General features: G+C 37.2%; 1 protein-coding gene across 1 annotated transcript in view; it reads right to left on the bottom strand.

Annotated features, from left to right (window-relative positions):
* The window catches only part of Tm9sf2 (transmembrane 9 superfamily member 2), a 59867-nt gene extending 45042 nt beyond the window's left edge, over nucleotides 1-14825 (bottom strand). The window contains exons 1-2 of the mRNA XM_076872162.1: nucleotides 14484-14825; nucleotides 794-861 (exon numbers count right to left, since the gene is read on the bottom strand). Of these exons, the coding sequence (XP_076728277.1) occupies nucleotides 794-861; nucleotides 14484-14654 (239 nt within the window). The 5' untranslated portion in view covers nucleotides 14655-14825. The remainder of the gene's footprint in view (nucleotides 1-793; nucleotides 862-14483) is intronic.
* Between the last annotated feature and the right edge of the window lie 1173 nt (nucleotides 14826-15998).

The raw sequence follows: 15998 nt of genomic DNA, 5'->3' as shown, positions 1-15998 counted from the left end.
AAAGCCCTTAAACAGGAGAGAAATTCAGGAACTGTTTTACAACCAATATGCAATACAGCTGTTAAATAAATATTATAGGATTTTCATGCAGCATTTTTCACAGTATCAAAAATCAAATGTTGATAAACAGGGAATTAGTGAAACAAATCATGTATGAAATGTACACAACCTCTACAATGGAGTTACTAAAAAGACTGAAGTAGCTACATATTGTCATGGAAAAAGATGTGCAACATATTCAGTGCGAAAGACAAGGTCTGAATCAAATATAATAGTATGAGCCTACTTTTGTTTAAAGCAAAAAGTATAAATATGGTTATTTACATTAGAAATTCAGAGATAAAAATGCAGAGACCACAGATATTAAAGTAGAAGTTCTGAGGACTGAGTATGAGAAAGAAGAATTCTGTTTAAAAATGTATGGGGGTGCGGGGGACAAATTCAGTTGGTAGAGTGCTTGCCCTGGGTTCAATCCTCAGCACCACCGCCAAAAAAAAAAAAAGGGAGAGGGGGTAATAATTAAAGAAATTTTAAGAAAATAAATGACTTTTGGTACAGTAAACTAAAGGGAATCCATTGTTTTGATTGGCATGTCTGTGGTATCACAAAACAACATGGAAAGATTACATTTTAGTTCTACCTGGAAGAACACACCTTAAAAATGTTTTCAGGCCCCATATATTATTTAAATGCATATAAATTTATCCTTAACTGTGTAGAAAATAGTTTTAAGTGCACAAAATTCTGATGAATCACATAAATTTGTATATAAAAATCAAGCTGAAAAACTCACGCTGTATATTCATAAGGAAGAACAGATTCCACTGAGTCAAGCCTGTTCACAAATAGTTCTATTTCAGCCTGAAAATGAGGAAACACAGGTTAAAGATTTAAGTCATGCTTACAACTGAAAAAATATGACATGCTTAAAATGTGAGACTTTACAATATTCACCCTACTTTAGACTATTATAAAATCCATTCAATGAGTGGATTTGTATTCATTTAAAATATACCAAAATAACTTTCAGAGTTGCAGATGTCTCCAATATTTTTAAAATGCTGAAGTAGTAAATTTTCTAAAATATTAAATAAGACATTTTAACTAAAGACATTCATCACACTAATATAAATGCTGTTTTTTAAAAAAAATCTGTTTTCCAAATTCAATATTTCATAATGGAGCACAAATATGATTATTATTTTTAACCTTTTTTATTTCTTAACATTCTGACTGTAACCAAAAAATATTGCCAAGTTAGAAATTTCTACATCAACTATATTAGAAATACAATCCCATATACATGTGCACTCTTAAGCATTGACAGGAGATAGACAATGACCACATGATCTAACTTTGGAGGACAGCTTTGATCAATTTGAGAAAGTTGAAAAACAAGGCAGTGACATTGAAGAAGTTCAAGTTCACAATGACCAGATCAAATGCATGGGGTGGGGTGGGTGGGGTGGGGTGCGAAGGGGGGGTATTTGTATCAACTTCCTAGGAAATATGGACAAGTTAACTACACCTACCTAATGAAGCTTTCAAAATTTCTCCCAGGTGTAGAGAAAGTGATAAAGTTCCACAGGATCCATATTATCCACCCTCTCAAATAGAGCTCACTGACACTCAAGGCAGAATTCACTAGTGGAAAAAGCCAGAAAGTCATGTGTGCCCTGAAATAACTTTTGATACTAACCAAAAAATCCATTAAGTAGGAGCTACTTTGTTGGGGTAAGTATTTTTATGGAATTAGACCACTGTGGCTGCCTCTGGACTTGATCAGAAGGCTCCCTGGAATGACAAGTCTCACTTGTCATTTTGATTTGACTAAGGCATCACCACTCCTACACTTGCTAACATCCCAAAAGCAAGATGCGATATCTGACATACAACTGAAACAAACGAAGAGTTAAGTGCACTGCCACTGGAAAAGCAGCACAGCAGCAGTAGAGTTCACATCAGCTTCCTCATGGGTGCTTCAGTTTCCTAATCTGCAAAATGAGGATAACGGTGTTTATCTCCTAGGGATATGTGGATTAAGTGTTAACATTTATAAAATACTTTAAATAGTGCCTAACACTATTTAAAGAATATAATATGAAGCCTTATGAAGTGCTATATATTTGTTAAAAAAAAGATGCTCAGAACAGAAAAGGCCTAAACTATAGTGTCTACCCATTAAAATGATCATCCAATATTCATGATATATGATGAAAGATTTTCAAATTCAACCCCTACAATTCTGTTCAAATGAAACAGCAACTCAATGACAACACAGCCTCTAACACAGTAATTTAATTGTACCTCCTGTATCACTGGTCATTTTAGCTAAAAAAGATGATGGTACATGACATTACAGCATTACAGCATGCTTGAATAATTAGCACAAATATATGTAACTGTTGTGAAGGCAAAATTCCCAGTTGATAGTTTACTCTGCCAAAATAATTTTCACTAATTAGAAGGGGTCAACACTGCTATGAAGATATACCAGAATTCAAATGATCTAGTTAACACATCTTAATGAAGACAAAGAGGTCCCTAAAAAGCTAATCCAATTCACATTTTAAGATTTCTTCCAAAATGAAAAAATGGAGCTATTATATTCTTCACAACTTTCTGTTTTCAGCTTCAAAATCTATAGACTCACATTGTGGTCACACAAACTAAGTCCATTTTCCTATGATTAGGCAAAATTCTCTCAATCTTGTTCTCAGAAGCAGGACTGCCTGGGCTTAAATAAGTCTGACACTTCCTAGCTGGGTAACTGTGGCAAGTTCCTCCACTTCCCCATGACTCAAATTTCTCATTTGTAGAAGAGTGGTAGTAATTTATGCTTCAAGCAGTTTCTGAGAAGCTTCAAGAGTAGTACCTGGCAGAAAGTGCTATGTACATTTTTAGTAATATGTAGCAATGAGTCCAAAGGAATTTAAAGTAATGATAAAAGTTTCTGGCCACCAGTAGCTACTGAGCACTTTAGAATTTATTAGGCACTTGGAATGTGGTTAATGTGGCTGAAAAAACTAAATTTGAATTTTTTTTTTTATACCAGGGATTGAACCCAGGGATGCTTAACCACTGAGTCACATCCCCAGTCCTCTTTGGATTTTATTTTGAGACAGGGTCTCTCTAAGTTACTTAGAGCTTCACTAAATTGCTGAGGCTGGCTTTCAACTTGCAATCCTCCTGCCTCAGCTTCCTGAGCTGCTGGAATTACAGGCATGTATCACTGAGTCCACCTGAATTTTAAATTTTATTTTAGGTAAATTTAAATAGTCATAAGAACTTAGTGGCTTCTGAACTGGATAGCACAGTAAGAAAAAGAGCACATGCTGCTATGTACGTTATCTCTTTATAAACATTTTACTTGTCAATAATCTTGCTGCTTCTGGAAAAACAACTCTTTATTAGTCTATCTCAGGGGTTGGCAAACCTTTTCTGTAAAGGGCCAGAGAGTAAACACTTAAAACTTTGCAGGACATGCTGTCTCTGCTCCCTTAGGGTGAAACAAATGACTATGGCTGTAACCCAATAAAAATTTATTTACAGGCTCTGAAATTTGATTTTCATCACTAACAAACATTCTTTTTTTCTAATTACTTAAAAACAATTATTTGCTTCAGAGCCCTATAAAACCAGGAGCTGGATTGAAGTCCCGGCCCATCCTTGAGTCTTGCTTTCCAAGTATTTTTTATTGTTCTTTAAATTCACATCTCAGAAGCCCCAAAACAAGGTATAAGATTTAAAGATAGAAGACCACGTGGAAAATTTTAGGACACTGCTCAAGTGCATATGAGTTTAGGATACAAGTGTCCATCAAATGAATGACTAAAGAACTTTTGCTTAGCTTATGAGGCATTCCCTGAGGTTTTATGGACCATCTTCTGGCTCTAGGATTATAAGATGAAGGAAACTCTCATTTTCAGATTTCTTTTTTTAAAATATTTTTCTTTAGTTGTAGATGAACACGATGACTTTATTTTATTTATTTATTTTTATGTGGTGTCGAGGATCGAACCCAGTGCCTCTAGGCAAGCACTCTACCATTGAGCCACAAACCCAACCCATCTCATTTTCAGATTTCTCTCATATCTCCTGTAAGTCTTTCTTTTTTATGTGCAGTTGATTTTTATTTTTGCTCCTTTCTTTTAATCAGTGCAGTACCTGAAACTGGTGGTGCTAATTACCACTAATACTTGTTGAGCATATGATTTTTAAACTGTAACTTCTTCCAAAGTTTCTCATTAGAACTTCTAGGCATCTTTGATGAGGTTAGACCTATCTCTCTTTTTTTTTTAAATTTATATGATCAGACATGAATTGGTATGAATATACCATTTATATAACCAGAGATATGAAAAATTGTGCTCTATATATGTAATAAGAATTGTAATGCATTCTCCTATAAGTCTTAATCCCTCAACACTGAAAGTTCCTCTAGTCTCTGATCTTCTTGATCATGCCAGTTGCTTTTCTTGGGATCTTACCCTATTCTCATATCTTTCTTAGGAGGTATATCATCCAAAATTACAGCAAAATTCAAGGTTTAGACACCAAAGTTTCATATAAGTACAGAATGATGGTGTTACTTTTCATTAGCCTTTCTGTCCATAAGTGTAAATTCTTCAATGACATTCTTCATCTTTTTTTAATGTGCTTTAACTGATAATAAAGAGCTTAGATCTCAATATAGATTTCTTTTAAAATAATCTTTCTGAATTTCTCCATGACCAAATTAACTTACCACTTTTTGCTCTCTCATAACTTTAAAAGATATTCTGAAAGTATATTCCCATTAGGTTACATATGGAGCTTAACACTACTGGAACTTAAAACACTTCATGTGCATTCTCTTTGCTAAAATTAAAATCCAAATTAGCTTCAAGCACCAATCCTGGAAGACTACACAGGTACCCCATAGATTTACTCCGCATCCCAGTCCCTTACACTAACCCACAATTTCCTTTAAATTTCTATTCAATCTTATTAACAACCTAGAAATCAAATTTACTGGAATCAGGTGCTGTGGCACACTCCTATAATCCCAGAAACTTGGGAGCTGAGGCAGGAGCATCACAAATTTGAGTCCAATCTCAGCAAATTAGTGAGGCCCTAAGTAACTTAAAGAGACCCTGTCTCAAAATAAAAAGGGCTGGGAAAGTGATTCAGGGGTAAAGCACCCCTGGGTTAAATCCCCAGTACCAAAAATAATTTACCGGTTCCCCCCTTATGTCTATGGTAAATCTGAATAATTCTAGAAGCAAGGAAAATTTCTCTTCCTCAAACCATGTTAGTCTTTTGTTTATATTACTTAGTATTATTTAAATCAATTATTACCAAATTTATTCCATTTTTGTCTAATGCCCAAAAGGAGTTTCACAACCCTCTTCTTCCCCATTTTCTTATGTGTACCTCATTAGTTTTCAGTACTTCATTAGTCTCTCTTGGTATTTTATCTAACATCAAATTCCTAATAAATTGACCTCATATGAACTTTTCCCAATCTAGCAAAACTGAACAAATTCTGCTAATAATAAAGGTGTTAACAGTGTCACTTTCCAGGCATAAATTTTAGCTTTGTTTTGTGATTTATAAAGATATCTGTAATTATCAGGGGCTGTCCAAAAAATTTCTAAAGTAGAATCTCCCAAAGACAATACTTCCCATAAATCTCTGGCCTGAAAACAAAGCTAATTTTAACAAACATAAACAGGGAACATGACTTCACTTTGGAGGCAGCATAGCATTAGACTACTGGGTTCACCTCAAATCCTAGGTCTACTCTAATAGGTGCTCTTGGTCAAATAATAACTTTGAATAGGACTGAATGAGGAAATAATAAAAATAGTAGATGCAGAAGCTGGTCCATAGTTGGCACACAATAACTATATTTTAAGTGAATAAGCATAGTTGTTATTATCTTAAAGAAACTGGATGCTCCTGACTCTGAGTAAAGGTGACTAGTATATGGAAAACCCCAGGGTTTCTGGGGAGGCCCTTCTCCCCTCCATCAAGGCAGTGGGAGGGGTTTACTGCCATTTCTGGGCCACTACTTATGTCTATCTCATCTTGGTTATTGATCTAGGGAAACAGAACATACTCAGCAAGCACAATTATAATAACCTCATGAGTCAGAGATTGTTTTACTCGAAAATGAGGAAACAAGTTGAAAAACTGAACTGCAGAAACAAAAACAGTGAGTAAATTCAACCATGGATACCATCACTTTTCACTTCCACTGCATTCATTCCTCCACTCTCCTTCTTCTCTGCTCTTGACATTTTCCATGCTTACTTTTAAGGGAAGGTTAGTCTATTATAGACAGCTCCACTAAATTACAGCAGTGAAGCAATCAAATACACCATGACCATAACTTATCTTGGCTACTTTTGTACCATTTGCTTCATTCTTTCTTTTTAAAACTGTCAGAATCTGAAATTTTAATAAACATCATCTCATAATATGCTAAGGAATGTGAAATAAATATACCTTTAACAGGGAATACAGCCATTTACAATACACTTGTAAATATGCCATACTTGTAAATTACTCTACACACTGACCTTAGCAAAAAAGGAAAATTTCAAAAGCATTATAAGAATGAGATTCTCCTAATTTGGCATAAAGCAAATGTTATTGGTAGAAAGGAAATGAGACTACGAGAAAGTTTATGGGCTTTAATAAAAGGCTACAAGCTAAACTATGTGAAAGTATGCCACAGACAACATGACATTCATCCCCAAACACAGAAATATATGCAGATAAATATGGAAAAATGTAAATAATAGTTAATTCTAGGCAGTCCAAATAAGTAAAAAGTGATCATTATATCATTCTTTCAACTTTTTTGAATTTTTAAAAATTGTCACAATTAAAGTTGGAAAAAGAAAGGGCTTTAAAATTGAGTGTGGATCTTAGTCTTATTATGAAACATCAAATGAAAACAATGAGAAATAAAGACAGTAAAATTTCAGGTTGAAAGATGTTCTAGAGCAAGAACAATGTTCTCAAAAGAAGTCCATTTATTAATTAAGGGAAAAACATTAGAATTTGCAATAGATGTAAAAATCAGAGAAAACTTATTATAACAAATCCTGAAGACCATGAAAAATTCATTCAGCCATGAAAGCTCACAATGTCCACACCTGACACAAAAATAATGAGCATTTGCTTTCAGAGAATTTATAATCCAAAGGAAGTGACAAGGCATACCTTCAAGGAAGCAAAAGAAAAAAGTGACAGGACTATTTATATGTTCTTGGTGTAGCTACCAAACCTCTGTGGGATTTAGTTTTCTTATGAAAATAACAACTGCTATAACAGAATTGTATTTAATTTCTCTTAAAATTATCTTTCACTCTAAACATCTTTATTCCTCATTGAAGAATTAATCAAGTCAACCTACTTACAGAAATTTGCCTTAAACTGAAGACAGCCAACTCTAAGATATCACATACCTAACTAGACAAGATTCTTAAAGGTTATTTCCCTCACATTCCAACTTTCAAACTATCTCCACCTAGGTTATTACAAGTATGTAAAGTTTAAATATTAAACATTTTAAGGAAGTAACCAAATCCTAAATCATTTAGATAAAGCAAGACTGATCACAATTTTGCACTAAAATATTTTTTTATGGGCCTGGTGCAGAGGTGCAGACCTGTAATTTCAGCTACTTCAAGAAGCTAAAGCAGAAGAATCAAGACCAGCCTGAGCAACTTAATGAGACCCTGTTTCAAAAAAAAAAAATAAATAAAAAAATTTAAAGGCTGGGAATTTAGCTCAGTGGTGAAGAGTTCAATCCCTAGTAAAGGGCAGGGGAAGGGAGGGAGAGAAAATAAAGAAAATTTTATGAAAATGTTTTTATTTAATTTATAGAGTTCTATGGTCTCCCTTGTAAATCCTTTTCCCAAATGTACATTTTAATTTCTAGTTTGAATTAGCCCATTCTGCCTTAAGGAACACAGGCCACGCAGTAGGACTGAGGGTTTTCCCCATTTCCTCATCTGTTGGTTTCTGCTTTCATTCTGCCTTATTCCACTGCCATCACATCTGTCTCACCCCACATCTACACCTGGATTTTCAAGAGAATGGAATCTCAGGGAAGAAATATGACTTTGTAACAAGGATCAAAGAAAATAACTAGTCAGTCACAAAAAGGTATGAAATACAAAGGCATAACCGTTAAAAAAAAAAAAAGAAAAGAAAAGCTATGGAAGCTTCACCTGCTTAACCTTAGAAAAATCTACAGCAGAAAATTCTAAAGAAGGGAAGTCTTAACTCAGACATGATAAAAAAAATCCCAAGAGGAATCTTTTACTGGAACTCACAAAGGGATGTTCATGAGCTCTGAGCTATGTGACTAGCAACGCCAAGAGGTTGATCTATATGACCAGGGCTTTTTCCCTCACACCCAAGAAAAATGAAATTTCAATTTTAGACTGTATCAAAGAACAGAATATAAAACCTGACTCCTTAAAAAATAATTACATATACATACAGCAATCTGTTGATTGTCCACCACATTGATTCTGGAAGTTCAGAATTTTAAGAAATCATGGTTCTCCAGAGAGGAAGCAGAGAAGCAGCTGCAGCATGCACAAGGGAGACCACACAGCAGACCCCAAGTGGTAAGGAGCCAGACTTTAGAGTCAGCCAGTCCTAAGCTTGTCTGCATGCCAGCCTTCCTCTTACTAGCTATGTATACTTGAGACTGCTATTAAATCTTACTGAGCTTCCCTTTCCACACTAAAAAACATCACTGAGTTGTTATAATGTGCTAGGTATCTGAAACACAAAAATTATAGTCTTTATCATTAACAAAGGCAATAGTTTTGAAAGAGGAGGAACAAAGGAGAAAATATTTCACCAATTTCCTCCAAATCCTTTCACTCAGCTGGGCACAGTGACACATGCCAGTGATTCCAGTTATTCAGAAGGCTGAGGCAGAAGGATCATAAGATAACTTTAATAATTTAAATGGCAACAGAGAAGGAGCTCATTGAGCACATGTAAAGTAGCTACAAGTAACTATAAGGCTTATTGAGAGAACACGATGACAGAAAACTGCAAGGAAGAACAGGGAAACAGAAATTGGGTGCTATGGCTGAGAGCACACAGACCAGTCCCTGCAGAATTTAGGTGTGCTGTGTTTGTCTCAGGGATGTAATAAGTGGAGCACCTGTTTGTGACTTTGTTTTGGCAGTTCCATTATACACCCCTGGAAGGAAGAACAATTGTTAGATCATGTACTCAGTACTTCTTCCTAATGCCAGATATGAAACAGTATAACCAACAACCACACACCTGTAAGTTTCTAGAAGTTAAGAATCAATGTTTTTATTCCAGACAAAAATGTGAGATTATGAAACTAAATATCAATAAATATTTATTATCTATATCAATAAATACACATATAAATTATGGATTTTTCTTTAAATACTTCAAAACCTTCAATCTTTTTCCATAGTCATATTAAAATAAGTATAGTTACTTTGGTTTTATATCTGTTCAGAGCAACATTCAGGATTGTTTTCTTAAATTTGACACATTCCATATTTAAAGGCAACTGTTCCCAAAATAGGACACAATTTTTAAAAGCTTATAAAAATACCAAGAAGGCAGAATTAGAAGTGTGATTCTAAGTTTCCTTTTTTTTTTTTTTTAAAGAGAGAGTGAGAGAGAGAGAGAGAGAGAGAGGGAGAGAGGGAGAGAGGGGGAGAGAGAGAGAGAGAGAGAGAGAGAGAATTTTTTTAATATTTATTTTTTAGTTTTCAGCGGACACAACATCTTTGTTTGTACGTGGTGCTGAGGATCAAACCCCGGCCGCACTCGTGCCAGGTGAGCGCGCTACCGCTTGAGCCACATCCCCAGCCCTCTAAGTTTCCTTTTTATCAAAGTTGTTAAACTCAGCTGGGCACAGTGACACATGCCAGTGATTCCAGTTATTCAGGAAGCTGAGGCAAGAAGGATCATAAGTTTGAGGCTAACCTCTGTAACTTAGAGACCCTGTCTCGAAATTAAATACATAAATAAATAAATAAGCAAACAAACAGGGCTGGGGATGTGGCTCAGTGGTAAAGCATTCCTGGGTTTCATCCTCAGTACTGCACACACACAAAAGTTGTTAAACCAATTCACTTAAGACTTTTTAAAAATTTTTTCTTTTATTGTGGTTAACCACTAGGGGGTTTATTTGGTCAATTTTCCTTACAGCACAGGAAAGAAAAATCTTGACATCTTTCATCTAAGAACAAGATCTATATATGAAACAGTAAAAAAGTAGCAGATGTTTTTGAGAGAAAATGCCCTTTTTAGTTCTCAGGTCTGAATTCATGTTGATGAGCCAATATTACTTAAAAGCAACAAAAATGAACTGTTCACCCATCTTCAATTATCAGCCATCAAAACCCCATTCTGCACGCCTGACAGCTGATCTAAAGCTGAATGGCATGCAGCAACTAACTGAAATAGTAACTTTTACAAATTAAACGAGAAGTACCCTATGAAATGTATTCACTTCTGACTTTTATTCTACTTATTGCTGTCACATATGATATTGGAAAGAAATCCTATAGCTCAATTCTTACTATAGTTTCAAAAACTAATAAAATAAGGCAAATAAGAGAAAAAAGATTCAGAAACTTCAGTAACAGTGAAAGTAATATATTAAAAATGTGATGCAGCATCACACAGCTATTAAATTTATAAACAAAAATTAAATATCATAAAGAAACAAGGCATCGTTTAGCTTGGGACACCATAAATTAAAACTATTTTTCTTGAAAAAAATCTGGCAATATTGAATAGAACTGTAAAATGGCTTCTTGCCTTTGAGCTAGTTATTTTATATTCGGGAATACGCAAATAATTTCTAATACTTTCTAGCAAAGTTGTTTATAATAGATAAAAACTGGGACCAATCTAAATGCACTACATGCAAGAATCAGTTAAGCAAACCAGAGTATAATAATAAGAATGAAATACTACGTTGTTTATAAAAAGTAATAAGAATGCACATTGTTAATATTAGAATGTATGCACATGTAATGATAGTAAGTGAAACAAAACAAAAAAGCTACAAAAACACAGCTGCCGTATTTATGAATGTTAAGACCATAAATCATTTAAGAGAACTTGTCCACCATTTGACCCAGCTATTCCCCTTCTTGGACTATACCCAAAAGACCTAAAAAGAGCATACTACAGGGACACAGCCACATCAATGTTTATAGCAGCACAATTCACAATAGCTAGAATGTGGAACCAACCTAGATGCCCTTCAATAGATGAATGGATTAAAAAAATGTGGCATTTATACACAATGGAATATTACTCAGCACTAAAAAATAACAAGATCATGGCATTTGCAGGCAAATGGATGGCATTAGAGCAGGTTATGCTAAGTGAAGTTAGCCAATCCCTAAAAAACAAATGCCAAATGTCTTCTCTGATATAAGGGGGGGTGACTCAAAATGGGATAGGGAAGAAGAGCATGAGAAGAAGACTACCACTAAATAGGGAAGAGAGGTGGGAGGGAAAAAGAGGGAGAAGGGGAGTTGCATGGAAGATGGAAGGAGAACCTCATTATTATACAGAATTCATATATGATGTTGTAATGAGAAAAAGAAAAAAAAGTGTGTCACATTAGATTGGATAGAGAGAAAGGATGGGAGAGGAGGGGAAGAGTAAGGAGGACAGGAAGGGCAGCAGAATAGAATTGACAATATGATTGATGTATGTACATTCCATGCATGTATTATATGTCAAAATTCATTCTGCTGTCATGTATGACTAAATAAATAAATAATTTTTTAAAAGACCATAAATCAGAAGTGAGAGCAACATAAATAGAACTTTATGTTAATTGGATTCCTGTTTTTCTGCTGGAAAATAAAACATAATTCTAAGGTGACAAAATGACCCAATTCTCAGTGTTCTTCTGTCTTCCAAAATACATACTGAGTTAAATGCAGGACATGAACTTTACAGTAAATGCAAAAACTATACTTATGCTGAAGATATACTTGTTTATATTTTAAACTATTTTATAATACCAAATAAAAATAATAGACTGTACTGTTCCTCTTAGGAAATACAAAATATCTTTCAAGGGGAATACATAATAAGCAAATATGATCATCCTTCTCTTACAGATTGAAAAACCAACAAAAATAGTATTAACAACTTGCCTAATTCCTGACTCCCTATCCTAAAAGCATTTTTGGAAATAATTATTACTACTTACAACTCCTGCTTCTAATTTAAGTTGCTCCTTCTGTTCTGAATAATGTGTATGGGACTGACCTTCTCCAGAAACATGGAATGAATGAGAATAAACCATTCACCCTGATTGAAGTAATACATATTTAAACTGTTTACTGTTACTGGTATTTCATATCAACAGAAATATGAAAGTTTACTTTAAACTCTCTACACAAGTTAGTGAATTGTAGAGAAAAGATGCTGGAAGCACATATTCTTCTTCTAAGAGTTGCTTCCATTGGCCAAGATGTGAAAGTGGCTGGCAACAAAAGATGAAAACCCAAACATTCAGAAAAGTGATCTGCCTTCCAAAAGGATCCTCCAAATAAACCAAAAGTAGCCACTTTAAATAAATAAAGACCTTCTGAGAAAACAAAACTCTAATTGGCAGACTATAAATTTCACTCTTCATTTTCTAAAATCCACCTCTAATGTTACTTCCGCTCTACAGCTTTCCCTGAAGACCTCAATCCACAGATGTTTCATGATTTGTGCTTTAGAGCACTTTTGGGCCTACATCTTCTATAACGTATAGGATTTCATTATCTGTTCATGAGCTTATGTAACTTACTTTCAGGTTCCCAGAGGGCAGCAATATATTCTTCATTGTTGCGGAATTAGGAATATAATATGTAATAGTTGTTAAAATTAAATTTAAAGACCAAATATTAGGTAAAGGATGGCTATTACAACATTTAAAAGAAAAAAAAAAGTGTGCTTGCTGGATGTGGTGGCACACACCTATAATCCTAAGTACTAAGGGGGCTGAGGCAGGAGAATCAAAAATTGGAGGCCAGCCTGGACAATTTAGTGAGAGCTTGTCTCAAAATAAAAATTTTAAAAAAGAATTAGGGATGTAGCTCAAAGTGCTCTTGGGTTCAATCCTCAGTAACACACACATACACACACACACACACTACTGTGCTTGCAAGACTAGCTCGCTCTTCTACTTGGAAGCACAATATTCTTTTCAGTTCAGAATCCTCCTCAAAAAAGAGCCATAGCTACTTGGAAAGGAGGGGTAGGAGAGTTAATTACTGAAGTGCTAATTGTTGCTTAGAATAAACCTTATAGATCCTAGGCATCTCTACAGATGCAAGTCTTTTTTTTTTTTTTAACAGATGTATCAACACGTCATTCAAGACAGATGACAAAACTAAATCTAAAGTGCAAAATGCAATGAAAAGTTTAATAGCTTCTCTAACGCCCTAAAATAACATCAAAATTCACAACTACAGTAAAGCTTGCAGTAGTAAAATAAACACCAGCTTTAAAAAATATCAAACTTAGTAAATAAGCCTATTTATAGATTGTAAAAGTTTGCAGAAAGATTACTTGAATTGTTAAAATTATTAATGGTTTCAAAGAGATCCTCATCCCCCAAGTGGTAAGTTTTAACAACTTAATGAAATAATTGTGTGTGTGCTATTATGTCCTACACCGAATAACCTAAAAGCAGGTTACTTATAGACCTGTGACAGTGAAGCAAAAAACTTAATGAAATGTCCTAAGTGGTCAACGTTTTCAAGGCGCCCCTAGAAAAAACATCAGTTTCTCTCATCTACTTTTAAATAGTTTTGTGCATTAAAAAGGTTTTTTTTTTTTTTCCACCATTGAAAGGGCAGTGTCTCCACCATTACAACAACTTTTTATCAATGCAGTTCATGCGGTTCTGAGTGTTATACGGCACAGATGAGTAATCAACTGCTAATCTTGAAGTTAGATATCAAAGTCCTAGAAAGAACAAGCTCTTCTAAGCAACCAGGAGTCCCAGAAAAGTACAAAGAATCAAGAAGCAATGAAGCTAACAGTGACTGCAAGTCGTAACTGCGCTGGGGGCTGCCCCGGGCAGGGCGCCCACTCTCTTGGCGTGCGCGACACGGGGCTGAGAGTGACCCTGGCTCGCGGACCGCTCGCGGACCTGCAGGCATCCAACTCCAGGGCGCTCCACACGGTCCCTGTTCCGGGAACTGAAGACAGCTGTTCGCGCTACCAGGCACGCCGCACGCCCGGCGAGCCCCAGGCTCCAGGCTGGTCTTCCTCCACCGACCCCCGCGGGGGTCGTGCCTGAGCTGCCGACCCCAGGAGCTGCGGGCCAAACTCGACCCCACCCACTGCTCCACCCCTTCCCCGACTCCCACCCGGGACCCCGGCGCCGCGGGACCGGGGCGACTTCCCTTCCGACAGCACGGCGCGGACCGCCAGGCCTCACCCACCTTGCACTCGTCGCTCTTCTTTTCCTCTTCGCAGAAGTTGACCGGCGCCAGGCCGGGCAGGTAGAAAGCGCTGCCCTGGCGCGGGCCTGGGCCCGCCCCTAGCAGGAGCAGCGACAGCAGCAACAGCCGTGGCCACCGCGGTGGAGACGACGCCGGCAGGCTCGCTCTCATGACGGCTGCTTCGGGGAAAGGGCAACCGAGCCTAGGGGCAGAGCCGGGAGGAGGGGCGGGGAGGCGCGGAGACCACCACAAGGCCGCCGAAGACCAAGGAGGCCAGCCCCGCGACGGCTAGTTCCGGCTGCGCTGGGAGACACCGCGGGCCCCGCAACAGAAACCGAACCGGACCGCGACGGAGCATGCGCGACGGCGTTTGCACATGCTCAGTGAGAGCGCCGCAAGCGCAGCGAGGAGTTTCCGGGAGACCGCGCGGAAGAGATCCACTTTCCGGGTTTTCGGCGTGCCGGCTGGGCGGCCGCGGGACCTCCGTTCCGGCATCTCTTTCTGATTCCGAATTCCGGTCTAGAACTCCCGTGGGGCGCCGTGGGGCGCGGAGCTTGCTGCTCTGTCTTAATTTCTCATAAACATCGTACGGTTCTCCGGCCACACTGCCTGCGGAGCGCCAATCCCTCCTACGGAGCTGGTGCTCCAAATAGTCTGGGAGGAAAAGTTCGGGGGACGTTTCGTTGGATGCAGGATAAGGAAGCAATTAGCGAAGAACTAGCCGTAAATCCTTAATAGCCACTCAGAAGGATATGCATGGACAGTCTCCCAGCATCGGATACGGCGATGCCTTCTTGTGTGGGACACTGATTGTCTGCACATAATTGATCTTTTTGAGGAAGACTGGGGAATGGGGTGGGGAGGAAAATAGGAGTAGGTGAATAAAACGTGGTGTTGACATTTCTTTGCAAAGGACGAAACGAATACACCTGAGAGCTCAGTGAGGAAAGTCGTTCTGGAGAAATAGATTAATGTTATAACTACCCTTGAGCAAGCTCCTGTCACTTTTCACCTTGATGTTATATGAAGTCCAACTGTGCTAGTGCATGTACATATTTGTGCGCCCGTGTGTGCATTTTCTGAGTATTTTTCAAGAAGGAGTTTATTGGGGGGGAACCAAAAAAGTCAATCCAATGGAGTTCAACAGAATACTTAGGAAAAGTGTGTCGTATTAGAGTACAAAACAAGGATTCATAAGCAGGGGAAGGACAGATACCTTCAGCTCAGAATCTAAGAATTAGCGAGTTCACAAAATACACAAATTCAAAAAAGTTTGAAACCCCACGAACTCCTATCTAAATTATTGTGGCTGTTTGCACGTTTTCCCCAGGAAAAATTTATAACTTTCACCAAATTTTCAAAAGTATCTAGCACTCTGCAAAAAACAACAACAACAACAAAAAAAACCCAACAACAACAAAAACGTTAAGAACCACTGACATATACGTGGGATAGCCAGAACAATGAAAAATAAAATTCTTGTTTACAAGTGTAGTTAGCACTGACCTAGAACTC

This window comes from Callospermophilus lateralis, chromosome 12, assembly GCF_048772815.1.
Source record: "Callospermophilus lateralis isolate mCalLat2 chromosome 12, mCalLat2.hap1, whole genome shotgun sequence".
Taxonomy (NCBI): domain Eukaryota; kingdom Metazoa; phylum Chordata; class Mammalia; order Rodentia; family Sciuridae; genus Callospermophilus; species Callospermophilus lateralis.
The sequence above is the reverse complement of the archived record's forward strand: the minus strand, read 5'-3'. Positions and strand labels throughout refer to the sequence as shown.